General features: G+C 37.0%; 1 protein-coding gene across 1 annotated transcript in view; it reads left to right on the forward strand.

Moving 5' to 3' along the window:
* The first annotated feature begins 1,835 nt into the window (after positions 1-1,835).
* RNF180 (ring finger protein 180) overlaps positions 1,836-14,162 on the forward strand; it is a 47,311-nt gene continuing 34,984 nt past the window's right edge. Inside the window, 2 exon segments of the mRNA XM_087715557.1 lie at positions 1,836-2,039; positions 14,048-14,143. Of these exon segments, the coding sequence (XP_087571683.1) occupies positions 14,089-14,143 (55 nt within the window). The 5' untranslated portion in view covers positions 1,836-2,039; positions 14,048-14,088.

Raw genomic sequence — 14,162 nt, forward strand, 5'->3', positions numbered from 1 at the left:
TATATCTTCGTTCCAGGAAGAATAAAAAGTAAAGGAAGACGTCAGTACTTGAGTTTCACTCCCCCTTTAAAAGTTCATCTCTTATACCAGCAATATCAAATAGATTTCTCCTCTGCCTTTCCCTTCCTATATGTAAGAATAGATGTATGTGTATGTGTGTGTTTCTGTGTCTTATTTTTAATGTATTTTTAATTGGTAATTTAACTACCTGTTCAACACGTACAATAGATAGTTTTTCTTTGATAAATAAGACTAAAACAACAAACAAAATAAGTTTCTCTTCTCTGCCCCATCTCCAGCTCCATTTCTAAGGAATCTTAAGATTCACATCTTATATTGTGAGATATGATAATAGGAAACCCACAGGTGTTCTATTAAATTCTGCATCAGTGTAAAATTTAAATATAAGAAACCAATAACATAACATGCAACAATGAACAAGATTTTTCAATGTTACTGGTGTGTGTTTTTGAAAAGCCCTGAAAACATGTAGTAAGGAGAGAGTAGTCCAGATATCTGTGGGTTGGGCTATTTCAGAGATGAGGCCATCATGGTAAAGCCTTGAGCATACAGTCTTTTCCCAGTAACTGGAATCCCCACAAATTTGGGGTCCTCATGAAGGGGCCATTATATTCTCACAAATATTATATGTATAAGATACTAGAAAAATACCAATAGTTGATTTTCAATTAACTGTCTGTGTTTTGGCTTCTGTACTTTTACTTTTCCATTTCAATCTGCCTATCATCTCTGAAAGGTAAGTAGATGTTCAGAATAGCAGACGATCCAAGATCTTCCTGGTTGTGGTCCACTACTTCTGCTCACTGCTAATTTTCAATGTCATCTTCTACCTGTGACCATGCATGCAATAACCTCACACAACTTTGATTAGATTAAGATATAAGAGGAAAAATGACCCTTGCAGCATCTTTTCCTGAATAGTAAAAGTAACATACAGGCAAGTCCCCATATTCTGAAAAAGAAAAAGCGTCCCAACCACAGGCAAAAGGCAGTAGAATATCTATTAATCGGTTTCTGAGGGATTTCTAACTACCAGTTGTAACAGCAACCATGACTCCCCTTTTCATTTACTTTTGGTAAAACAAATCTCCATAAATTCAATTCTTGGTGACTTCAGGAACACAGCCGCACATTATAATCTTCTTGGCAAGCAATATCATGATTTGCCTCTGAAGGATGTTTCCCCAATTTTCCAGTCTAGCCAAAATGGTATTTATCTGAGAGTTTCCCTTCCAATGACTAACCAGTTTTGCAAGGGAGCCTGAGGGAAGGGGAAGAGGGGTCCAAAAATTCAAAATGGCGACGAACACCATGTGATGGAAAGCCCCTCCTCTTTCTACATCCGCCCCTTTTTAATATGATTATGTGTCCACGAATCGTCCTTGACTCCTACCAATCACGTAACAGAATTTTCACAGGACGATCGATCTTCCGCGTGCCTCAGTTACAAAAAAAGCGGGGCTTCCATCGCATGGTTCTCGCCGCCATCTTGACTTTTCTGACTCCCTTCCCCGCAGGTTTGACATCCCACGGGAAGTTCCCGGGTTCAAGTACCGCGAATTGACTTTGCCCCCCCCACCCTTCTAAAAAAGGTGTATAGGTGTGGCAAGCCTCTAGCCTACCCTCTTCTGTTGTGACACACACACACACCCCATTCCACACACCCAGGCAGCCCAATAAATGAAAAGCTGTTCCCTCCCGCTTCGCACCGACTGGGGAAGGGGCGGTGACGAAGGGAAAGGTGGGCAAAGGCAAACCATCCTTTCGCTTTTGCCTGGAATTGAGCGCTTTTCGTGCCGTTTGTCTCCAGTCTCTTCCCGTTTGCCGCTACTGTTGCTGCTGCTGCTGACGCCGCTGCCAATACTGTACCCCTCTCCGCACCCGGCGGATGGACACGGCTGAGACGGCCTTCCTCGATTTTCCTCCCTGACCGCGGCCCGCCCACCTGCCAGCGCATCCTCTGAGCGCCTCTGGCATGGACCGCGCGCGGCGGTGGCGGCGGCGGGAGGCCGAAGCAGGTAAATGGGCGCGGGCCTTTCGTCAGGCAGCACCGGTGGCGCTCGGCCCGCCGTTCTGTCGAGGGGGAGGCCTACTCGTGGCGGCAGCGGCCTTAGGACGGGAGCGTGAAAATAAGATGCTGCTTCTCTTCGGCGAGAGCAAAGGCCGCTTAGGGGGTTGAGGCGCCCCGGTTTCCCTCCCGCTGTTGGGAAGAAGAGCAGCGCTCGTTTCCACGCCGCTTGGTTATAACAGGGCAAGGAAAGGCAGATAGGGATGGGGACCGCTTTCAGGTTGGGTTCCTGAAAAATAAATCCCTTTCTTTTGAATGGGTGTCTTATGAATTTTGCAAGATGTCTCAACTCTCCTTAGGTGTATTATTGGAATTGGGGTTGGGGGGAGATTTCTATTGTGAACTGTATGAGAAAACTTTCAAGAAACCAAAGATTTGTTTTTTGTTTTTTTTTAAGTGGTAAAGGTAAAGGTTCCCCTTGCACATATGTTCTAGTCATTCCCAACTTTAGGGGGCGGTGCTCAGTCAGGCTGTCCCAAGACATCTCCATGGTCATGTGACTGGCATGACTAAACGCCAAGGGCGCAGGGAAGGCTGTTACCTTCCCACCAAAGGTGGTTCCTATTTTTTCTACTTGCATTTTGTACATGCTTTCAAACTGCTAGGTTGGGACAAGTAACGGGAGCTCACTCTGGTACACAGCACTAGGGATTTGAACCGCCAAACTGCCGACCTTTCTGTGTCCCCTTTAAAAAAAAGTAATAATGACATTTAAGTCAATCTGTGAGGTAGCAATTTAAAGTTATTTAATTTAGATATTATTTATCAGATGTCCAGCCCTTCCTTATCAATGGACTCCGAATGGAGCAAGTGGCCAGTTTTAAGTTTCTGGGTGTTATCATAAAAGAGGACCTGACCTGGGGTGCTCACATTGCAGCACTGGTCAAAAGGGCCCCACAGAAATTATACTACCTGAGACTTCTCAGGAAACAACAATTGAATAAAAAACTGCTGGTGACTGTCTACCGCTGCACCATAGAGAGTATTTTAACTTATTGCACCTGGTTTGCCAATTACACAGTGGCAGATGGGATAGCACTCCAGAGGGTTAACTTCATTGCCCAGGGGATCATTGGTTGTCCTCTCCCCTCTTTGGAAGAGCTTTATAGCTTTCGCGCCTTAAGAAAGTTCAAAACATTCTTAAATATCCATCTCATCCTGGGCACCCTTTTTTGAACTATTACCATCTGGCAGATGGTACAGGATAATAAAAACAAGGACAAATAGGCTGAAAAACAGCTTCTATCCCAGGGCAGTAACTTTACTAAATTCTATTGTATAGTGCAATACTAATGCAATATCGGGTTGTCAATTCAATTATATAGAATGTGAAGAATGTGTGTTTGTGTTTTATTTTTATAGTTATAATGTACACTGGAGATGGCATTTAATTTCATTTACAAAGTGCAATGACAATAAAGTAAACTTAAACTTAATGGCTGCAGCATCTTCCCCATTCCTGGCTGTAAGCAAGGATGCTGACTAATAAAGTAACTAATAGTTTGGTGTAAGTTTAATCAGCACTGTCCCAAAACAACAGTAAGTTGGGCAGGTTTATATTATTTCAAGGATGTCTGGGAGTTGCTGTAAGCCACCTTTGTGGAAATGGCCTGTATTAATGTGGTAACCTTGGCAGCATTAAGGATCTGGTTTGATGAGTTCCTGTGTTTGGGTGGAGTGGGGGAAAGCATCCCTGCTCTAATCCAAAGGTAGGCAAAAGATGGAGCTAGATCCAGAAAATATGTCCGAGTGATTGCTCACTGCCTGTTGCCCTCCACTCCATGATTAAAGATATAACAGTTAACAAGGAAGTAAGACAACTGTCTTTGAAACAGCTAGTGTTCCCACCACTGTCAACAAACATTTGTTATGTCATTTTCAAGTGAAATAATCTAAAAAATAATAATTAAATATAAAAATAATTAAAACATATAACTATTTCCATCAGGTTTTTAAAAAGGTATAACTAAAATAAAAAGTAATCCTGAAATAATTATTATTTAATTTAGTAAATTTGTTAAAAATTGTGTTTAACAGTTACTTCAGCTCAATTTCAAGAATTTCTGCTCATGGTTGCATTGCTGAATCAAAGTATCTGGGAGAAAATGGAGTTCAATTCATCTTCAGTAGATTAATTTTACACTATTCAGCTTTTTGAGATAGGCCAGGTCAGAAAACTGAGGTTGCAAAGATTACAGGAATGCTTCTTTGTGGCACTGGGTTATAATAAAAGAATCTTAAAAGCCTACTACTTTCATTTTGACCCCTCTTATACCAAACAGAAGCAAGGTGGAGTTACAATATTTTTTCTTCATGTCTTGCCCTGGCCTGTTAAAGTGCTGTTTGTGTGAAAAAGCTGCTTAACTATTGAAAAGGTTCTTTTCTTCCTAAGGGACAGGTTACAAATTTGTTGAAAGTTCTACAAAGGCATGACTTATGTGAAATGTTAATTTATAGTTCTCTTAAAAAAGCATTTAGCCTTTTTTTGAGTTACAGAATTTTTTGGCCTATTTTTGCTGTGAATATTAGCAAAGCAGGTCTCGCTAGGATAGAAAAGGAATATAAATAAAAAATAGCATCAAACCATCAAACATTGGTGCTTACTTAATTTATTTTTTAAACAAAATCATCCAACACATGATTACAGCATGAAAGAGGAATCATCCTCTTAGATTCAGTAAATTTATCTGCAATAACCGAAATCATACATTTCCTATAAATGGTGATCAGTCTCTTATATTGCCATACAGGAATTCAGAGCTGCTGCTCCTCAGTAACATTCAAAGGTCTTTTAGCACAAACTCTTTCAGGTCATGAGAGAATATTTCTATGATCTTGGACATAGAAACACTGGATTTGTTGTTCTTCATCATGTAGGCTTGGTTGTATGTTTGGAATCATTCTTTTGCTACATCATCCACTTGCACTTCAGCTTCACTTAATAAATAAATGGCCCGAGATTCTCCCATAGAATTCTCTGATAAAAAGCAGAGCATTCTTTTTTCAGTGATAACAAGTCATCTAGGTCCTGAGGCAGGAAAGTATTCCCGTATCATGACATTGCCACCTTCATGCTTTATAGTCACTATGAAGTTCTTATGGAATTCAGTGTTGATTTAAGGAGCCATGGTAGCACAATGGTTAGAATGCTATATTGCAGGCTAACTCTGCCCACTGTCAGGAGTTCGATCCTAATCAAATCAAGGTTGACTTAGCCTTCCATCCTTCTGAGGTCAGTAAAATGAGGTGTTGGGGGCAATATACTGACTCTGTAAACCATTTAGAGTGCTGTAAAGCACTAGGAAGCGGTATATATGTCTATTGTTGTTGCTATTTAAGCCACTTTAGTTTTATTTCAGTCAGAAATATATATCTGACAGAATTGAACTAATGAGTCAAAATGTGAAGAGTCAATCCAAGTCCTTCAGTCAATGTTCAGATGAGCAACAGTGTTTTCCTTATTGAATAGTGGTTTTCTCCTTGTGATTTGGAAGTACAGGTAGTCCTCAACTTACAAACAATTCATTTTTTTATCACTCAAAGTTATAACATAACTGTGTAACTTATGATTGTTTTTCAAACACTTAACGTGTTACTAAATTAACAGCTGCAGTGAATCATTTAACAACTATGGCAAGAAAAGTCAAAAATGGGCAAAACTCACTTAACTACTAGCTCACTTAGCAATAGAAATTTTCAGCTCAATTGTGGTCATAAGTCAAGGATCACCTATATACATTCTTCAGAAATGAGGAAGCAACTCTTGCAAGGGCAAAACATTCTGGAGAGAAAGCATTGGTTAGACTAGAGATATATACCAATTCTATCATTTCTTTTAACTGAAGGAAGCCTCTTGTCAGGCTTGTCAATAAATACCTACAGGTGACTTGGACGTTTATGATAATGGCCTTCCGTGTAAATAGATTCTGAGTAAATCTGTATTCAATCATTGATCCTTAGCAGGTGGCTCAGAGTTAGTCAAAGATATCATTTTGGTCACCAGATCTGAAGATTTGCATAGCTTTGACAAACTTGGCACCTAATGAGGCAAGATGATCTAAATGTTTATTGATATGTGGAATCTGAATCCATCTTTAGGGTAAACTAGACAATCCATAACCTCTTGGATCATCATTTCAAAGATATTTCCTTACCAGATTCCTCAAAGCCTTCAACAGTGGCAGAGCATCTAATGTACGTGAACAGTTTTAAAAATTCAGGGAGATATTCAGAAATGTATCAGCCTTGAAAGTAGTCTATGTTGAACTATATAGCATAGTCAAAGATCAGCAGTTGATTTCAGGAAATTGTTGTATTTTGTATTATGTAATAATATGTTTTATGGTCATTTTAAATTATTTCATAGCATTTGCCAAATTTCAATTCAATGGAATTTGTGAGTCCTTGATTTTTGTACACATTCTGTACGTTAGCCTATTTCAGATACAGGTACCTTGTTTAAAAGGTTTTGGCCTATGATACACCATTTCACCTAGTTAAAGATTACAGATAGGAGCTTTTTAACAATATATAGATTCAGTTTAAGACAGTTATTAATGTTAAATTACCTAATTTTTTTAAAAAATTGTTACTATACTCTTTTTCCAACTCTGTGCTATATTAACATTTCAACCAACTACAGAGAGCAACTAGGAATGCAGAAGATCATTTGAATTTTGTTGACTTTTGGTTCTCCCAATTACTATATTATATATACTAATTACTACATTATATTATATTATATTATATTATATTATATTATATTATATTATATTATATTATATTATATTATATTATATTATATTATATTATATTATATTATATTATATTATATTATATTATATTATTTATATATATATATATATATAACTATATAACTATATTTGTGCAACACTATGTGATGATAGTAGTTATCTTTTCTAATTACAATGATTCAAGTTTGGTAGATTACTACCTGGTTTTCCAAACTGTCTTTCCGCTAATCCAGACCTTTTATATTTTTCTTAAAGTAGACACTGTCTAGTCATTGGTTTCTGGGCTCTGATTTCAAAAACTGGCATTTAGTTATCCCAGTTCCAGTTCCCAGTTAACACAGTAATTAGTATTGCAATATAAGACTGAAATGATTAATTGTTCAGCTGCTTTCTGTTATATTATCTTGCCAGTTGCAAGTTATTAAGGTATTCAGAAGGGAATTAGTTATGTCTAGGAAGTGCTGGCTGATTTCATTCATAGGGACTTTATCTTCTAGTACTTAGTTACTCCGTGCAGAAAATTTTTATTTTTTTTATTTTCATTCCCATCTCAGTATTGAAAGGTAAATCAAAAAAATCTCTCCTTATACTCAATCGTATGCACATAACAAAGAACTATGTAGGGGGAATGGGTCTGATGGCAACAACACAGTTTCCTAGCAAATCACGTTGATGCTTGTAGAAATATTTTAAATAGTATCTATCCTTCACAGCATTCAAGTATCATCTATTCTTGTTCAAATATTTTTTGCTATATTAAATGTTGCAAACTTAAGTGCTACTTCATTTAGTGCTATTTTCTACTGCATGTTGGCAATACCAGTGTTACTTGTTCTTTTGATATTACCATCCAAAACGAGGACATTATATTTTTGTCTAATTATATATAGATTTTTTCAGCCAAGTTTTGCATCTGCCAACATTGCATTTATCTTAAATTTTCATTAGAGAATTCATTTAAATAGTTGATAGTTCCCATTTTATATTATGAATTCTAAATATTCCAGGTTTATTTCCTTGATTGTATTCACAATTTCTTTCCCCAATTTTTAGGGACCAACTTGTTTTGTATACATTCAATCCAGTGTTTTTATTTTACAGATCAATTTTTCTTCATAATCCTCTTGTGCATTCTGTTATATTTTTCCTTTTTTATGTTTTCATTTTACAACATTATTCTGTAAGCTGTAAAATTTAACTTTCTATCCATTTTTTTCCTTTATCTTTTTCAGTCTAAGCTTTTCTTTAATAATTTATGTCAACAATTCATTTTAGTTTGATTCTGTTTAATATTTTCCATTTTACTTTTGATGGTTTTCTAATTTATTTTCATCTTGTCACAACTGAATTATGATTACATAACTTTAAGATACTGAGCATGTTTTTATACTCAACAAGAATAGGATTATTTCTGACTATATTTGCAGGTGATACCTAGACTTGTAGTTTCCTATGTGGTAACTAATTACTGTTTTTCTTAAACAATTGTACACAGTACCTCTCTGTTCCCAGTACGGTAGATATTTCTCATGTTGCAATCTAGTTTACCTCTGTTCTTCAAAAGTCTTTCACAAAAATGTTCACTGGGTTTGTCTTGGACTACTTTGGAACAGACACACTTTCAGAAATGTGAAATGATTTTAAATTTTATATTTAAAATCCATCCTGGTTCACCAGTTACCATCTTCCTTCTCTGAACTCCTTAATTATGACACTAAGCCAAAGTAACACTCACTACCAGTATTTCAGTCCTCTTCCCTTCCCACTGAACCCCAAAAACGGTTTGGGGTAAATATAGCTCCTTGTTTCCTTAGTCCAACACTTTTCCCAGGGGAGTTTCCCAGGCTGCATCTAATAGGGTATGGGTGTTCCTTGGCTTACAACCACAAGCGACTTCAAAAGTTTTGATCATACAGTAAGTTGTCTTGATCATTAAATGAGATATTCAACTGTTTCAGTTGTTGTTAAGGGACTGCTTAATATTATGAAGCATATGGAGTGAAAGAGCTGCTTGCCAAAGGAGCAGCCAAGTGTAGAAGGGAACTCCAAGAAGGACTTGAAAAAAGAAGCTTGGATCACAAAAATCCAAGCTTCCTTTCTACAGCCCACTGTAAGTGTTTGCCTTCTTCTCCATGTACAAAAGGGAAATCCAGAGTTGAACTGGAGAAAAAAAGCTTTGATCTTTGTATTCCGAGCTTCCTTTCTCCAGCTTGTTGCAGGAGTTCCTCTCCCATCCATGCACAAAAGAAAAATCTAGTGTTGGGCTGGAGAAAAGCAGCTTGCGTCTTCATGGTCCAAGCTTACTTTCTCCTTTTCCCATAGGAGTCCCACGCTCCAAATGCACAGGGCAGCAACAGCTTGCAAATTTTTTCTGCTAGTTTCTCCCTTGACTTTCTGGGGAAGCCAGCAGACAAAATTGCAAATGGTAATTACATGATTGTGGAGCACTTGGCAACAAGTGCCTGAAATGTGATCACATGACTGCAGGGGTGGGGCAGCAGTCATAACTTCAGAGACAGGTCGTAAGTAGCTTTTTAAAAGTCTGTTGTAACTTTAAATGGTCCTTAATGACAAGTTGTAAATAGAGGACTACCTGCACGAAAATTATTTGCTGAGGAATGGAAGACTGTATGATAGGATGGGAGACAATGTTCTGTATATTCTATTCTATCACATCCAGTTTATGGAGTACTAGGCAGGGTATCTAATTTATGTATTAATCATTTCCAGTCAATCTTATATTACGGCTATAGACCAGGAAAAAAATTATTAAGTAAGTTTTTCCTTATTTTACAACCTATCTTGCCACTGTTGTTAACTGAACCATTGCAATTGTTAAGTTAGTAGCATGGTGGTTAAATGAATCTGCTTCCTTATTGACTTTGCTTGTCATAAGGTCGCAAAAGCTGATTAGATGACTTCAGGACACTGCAACCTTCATAAGTATGAACCAGTTGCCAAGCATCCAAATTTTGATCATGTGACCTTAAGAATGCTGCAACGGTCGTAAGCATATAAAATGGTCATAAGTCACTTTTTCAGTGCTGTTGTAACTTTGAATGGTCACTAAATGAACTGTTGTAAGTTGAGGACTACCTGTATCATACTGATCAGATAGTAATAGCTCTACATAAAAGACATCAGTATTTCCCAAATATTTTGTCAAGTAAGGAGTTATAAAATGAATCCATGAGTCTTTATAGGGGGCATAATATAACAGGACATGAGCTGTGACTTCAATGGCCTCATGTCCATAAAGATCACATAGCAGCTTCTATGGGACTTTTTTACATTGGCCCTCCAGAACTGCTATGGAGAGAGTGTTAAAACGTGCTAGATTTCATGCTCTCTGAAATTTAGAAACAGCTATATACAGTAAGTATCACACCGGTTTATAAAGGGATGCATGATTGGTCAATAAAATGTTCTTGGCTAGATCCTCTTGGGTTTCCTGATCTTTAATAAGTTCTTCAAATGCACTCCAAATATCCATGGAAGACGTTCTGAATTAACTAAAAGGGAATAAAAAGGACATTCTTGACATCAGTGTCAACCTTGATGTAACAAAGAACACACATTGATCATTCATGATTTAAAGAATGTCATCTCAGTACAAAATATAAATCTTTAGGGAAACCCAAAAGAAGTCAACATATTTCAAAATCTTATAAAAAGTTTTGTATCAACCAAAGAAATTATTTTAGAAGCTTTCTTATCACTATTTCTTAGTTTCTTTACATTGTAACATTTGTATGTTAGAAACAGTAGCTGATGATTTAATTTCCATATATTCTAGTGGTTATTCATACTGGGGAGTTGTCAACTTACGTCACCTTTTTTTCAAAATGAATTTACTTTGAGACTAAAGGAGTCACACAGTACAGCTTAATTGTTCTGCCTCCTTGCTGTAAGAGACCAAATCCTCTTTCCTCAATTTCCATTTATAATTCTGACTGTAAAACTCTGAGTATCAGAATTGTTAATGGAGAAATGGCTTGCATAAATGCTAAACACCTATTCCTCCACAATCAGATCACAATTTGAGTAAACTAAATATTTTATTTCTTCATTTTATGTAACATTTTTGGAGGCAGAAAATAGATCTTTAATGTTTTATATGTGATTATTTTGTTAAATATAATAAACTTACTTTCTCTAAAAGAACGTATTTCACTGTCTCTTAATTAAAAATAATGGTATGTAATTTAGAATAATTTTATTACTCTAAAATCTGAATACATTTTCCCATTGGTATGTCAAATGATAAAAGTACTGTTAAAATTGTGATTTTTAAGATTGCCAACAAAGCTATCATTTCATTTGATAAAAATAAAATGATAGCTCCATAAATATATGCTAATTATACATATTTCTCATTATTACAATACTCTTGCCTTATAGAAACTGACATGATCTACAAACCAGTTAAATGAGATTAAAATACTGTATTTTTGGAGTATAAGACGCACCCTTTTTCCTCAAAAAGAGGCTGAAAATCTGGTTGTGTCTTATATACTGAATACAGCAATTTTTTGTCTCCTGAAGCCCCCCCTCTTCACCAAAATGGCCATGCATGGAGGCTTTCAGAGAGATCTTGGGGGCTGGGGAAAGCAGAAATGAGCAAAAAACGGGCCCCGTTTTTGCGAAAAACAGGCCGTTTTTTGCTCATTTTTAACTGATTGATGAGGATTACATTAAGTGCTGTGCCAGCAGAAACACCTATCTATCCACTGTATTTCTATCTCTATTTCTATTCACCTACCTACCTACTCTCTCTCTCTCTCTCCCTATCTACCTATTGTATTTCTCTCTCTCTATTTCTCTCTCTCTATCCCTTTATCTACCTACCTGTTCGGACACCCTCCCCTCCGGCCTGTGAGTAATGCAGACACAGGCTTGACTATTTGCCACTCTTTAATCATAGAAATTACAACTCCGTTGGCTGAAAGCCCAGACAACATTCTCATGCAAGAAGGGTTGCCAGCAAACCAAACAGAACGGAAATACAAAACAGACCAGACAAGAGTTCCTCAAGACTGTTATGAACGGTTGTGTCCTGCAAAAGGACCCCTCCCAATTTCTCACTTATATACTCTCTTGAGAGGGGCCAAGCCACAACCACCTGGGCTTGATTATCTCATATGAGTCTGCCTCCACAGCTGCTGCTTCCATTTCTCCGCCCTTCTTTGCCTGGCATCAGGAACAAACTGCTTTTGAGTGGTCCCCACTGCTCCATGCCTCAGGCGCCTCCTTGTGGGCAACCAGTCTCTCTGGTCCCTGCTCTGAGTCTGAACCCTGCCCAGGGTCCTCCACATCTTCCATAGCAGACTCATAGGGTTCCTTGCTATCCGAGTCCATCAGCAACTCAAACGGATCCTGCTGGGCCACAACACCTACCTACCTACCTAACTACTCTTTCTCTCTCTCCGTGCCTAGTTACTGTATTTCTCTCTCTTTCTATTTCTTTCTCTCTATCCTCTACCTACCTACACACACTCTTTCTCTCTCTCTCTCTATCCCTTTATCTACCTACCTAACTACACTCTCTCTTCCTACCTACCTATTGTATTTCTCTCTCTTTCTCTCTCTCTCTCTATTCCTCTATCTACCTACCTACCTTTTTTAAAAAAAAATTGCCTCTTCAAAACCTTTATGCATCTTATACTCCGGTGCGTCTTATACTCTGAAAAATACGGTAACAGTATGAACTTTAATGTTCTTATACTAATATAGGGGAAGCTATAGAAATTACAGCATTTGGCTAAGCTGTATTTTGGTCTGCGATAACAAATTGAAAGCCTAACAATTATCCTATATAAAAAGCCCTGTTGACATGAAGCATTTTCCACATTTTAACAATTTTATGCTTTTATTTTATGTTTTACTTTCTGTACTATACTCTTTAAAACATATATTATTATCTTGTTTTCAAATTCTTTCATAAAATTCATTTAGGTGAATAAAGAATAATATTCCATTAGTTGGCGGTAAATTGGAATGTCAAAGCTCACAATAAATCATTATGCTGTAAGACATATTGTAGTATAATTGTTACAGTATACCTTCAATGGATATTATATAGTTTATATTTTGAGTTCATTAGGGAGATGTTGCAGATTCAGTAATATTTAGTTAAAACTATCAGGTATGTTTTCTGTCTGGAAAATTAATTTATTGTAAAGATTCTTAGTCATTCAAGTCATGGTTGTCCCAAAGGTGCTTTTTCAGGAGGCAACTGGATTTTCTTGTTTTTTCTTTGAAGATGTTTCGCTTCTCACCCAAGAAGCTTCGTCAGCTCTGACAGTATAGTGGGGAATGGAAGGATTTAGATTCTTTGCAGACAACTAGTCATTTGCATCCTTTTAGAGGGTCACTGAAGCACTTGGAGGTTTATCTGTGTCCTCAGGATCACCTGAGTAGCGCTCCTGGTTCCTGTAATCTACAATTTTTCTATAGAAATTCATTCCTACTCTCACAATTCAAAGGTGTTCATCCCAAATTGTATAGCTAAAAGTCTGTAGAGATTCTCAGTTATCCAGGTCATGGTTGCCCCAAGGATGCTTTTTCAGGAGGCAACTGGACTTTCTTGTTTTTTCTTTCTTTGGATGAGAAGCGAAACATCCTCAAAGAAAAAACAAGAGAATCCAGTTGCCTCCTAAAAAAGCATCTTTGGGATAATCATAATTAATTTTTAGAGTAATCCCTTCAGGACAGGTTATATCAAAACATAAAAAACATACTTATAATTTGGGATCGAATGGTAAAACAGTATGTTTTGTATTGTGATATGAAGAACTGAATGTGAAACCTTGGGCTTGGTCAGTACTTGCTGAAACTAATCAGCCTTGGGCTTGGTCAAAAACTTGACAGGGAACATATGGAAAACTTACAGTTCCTTCCGGACCTGAATGGCAAGAAATAAATCAGTTTGGAGTATTAGGATGATGTTGCAAAGACAAGACATACTTAATCTCAGCAATTTGTTTAAGCTTGTTGAAAGGGTATGGAAGAAGGATAAAAGTAGAGCTTTATTAAAGATAAACCAGCTTGTGCATAGAAATATTGAGGATGGACAAAGAGTGAAAAGGGGAAAGAAAAATACAATTAACACTTATAATAGGAGTTTAGAAGTAAAAATATTTTTAAAACTTTATAAATTGAAAATATACACAATGCTAATAATATATTGAATTTTATTTTATAGCAACCTTGATTATCCATTACCTCCCTGGATAAGTCTAACTTATGGCACATGAACATACAAGCTTTTCCAGATTGGGTGAATTGCATAATAGAAAAGGTAAGAGCCCCACTTCAAA

The sequence above is a fragment of the Thamnophis sirtalis genome, unplaced genomic scaffold (assembly GCF_051295495.1).
Source record: "Thamnophis sirtalis isolate CommonGarterSnake01/CBP01778 unplaced genomic scaffold, rThaSir2_p1.2 scaffold_5, whole genome shotgun sequence".
Taxonomy (NCBI): Eukaryota; Metazoa; Chordata; class Lepidosauria; order Squamata; family Natricidae; genus Thamnophis; species Thamnophis sirtalis.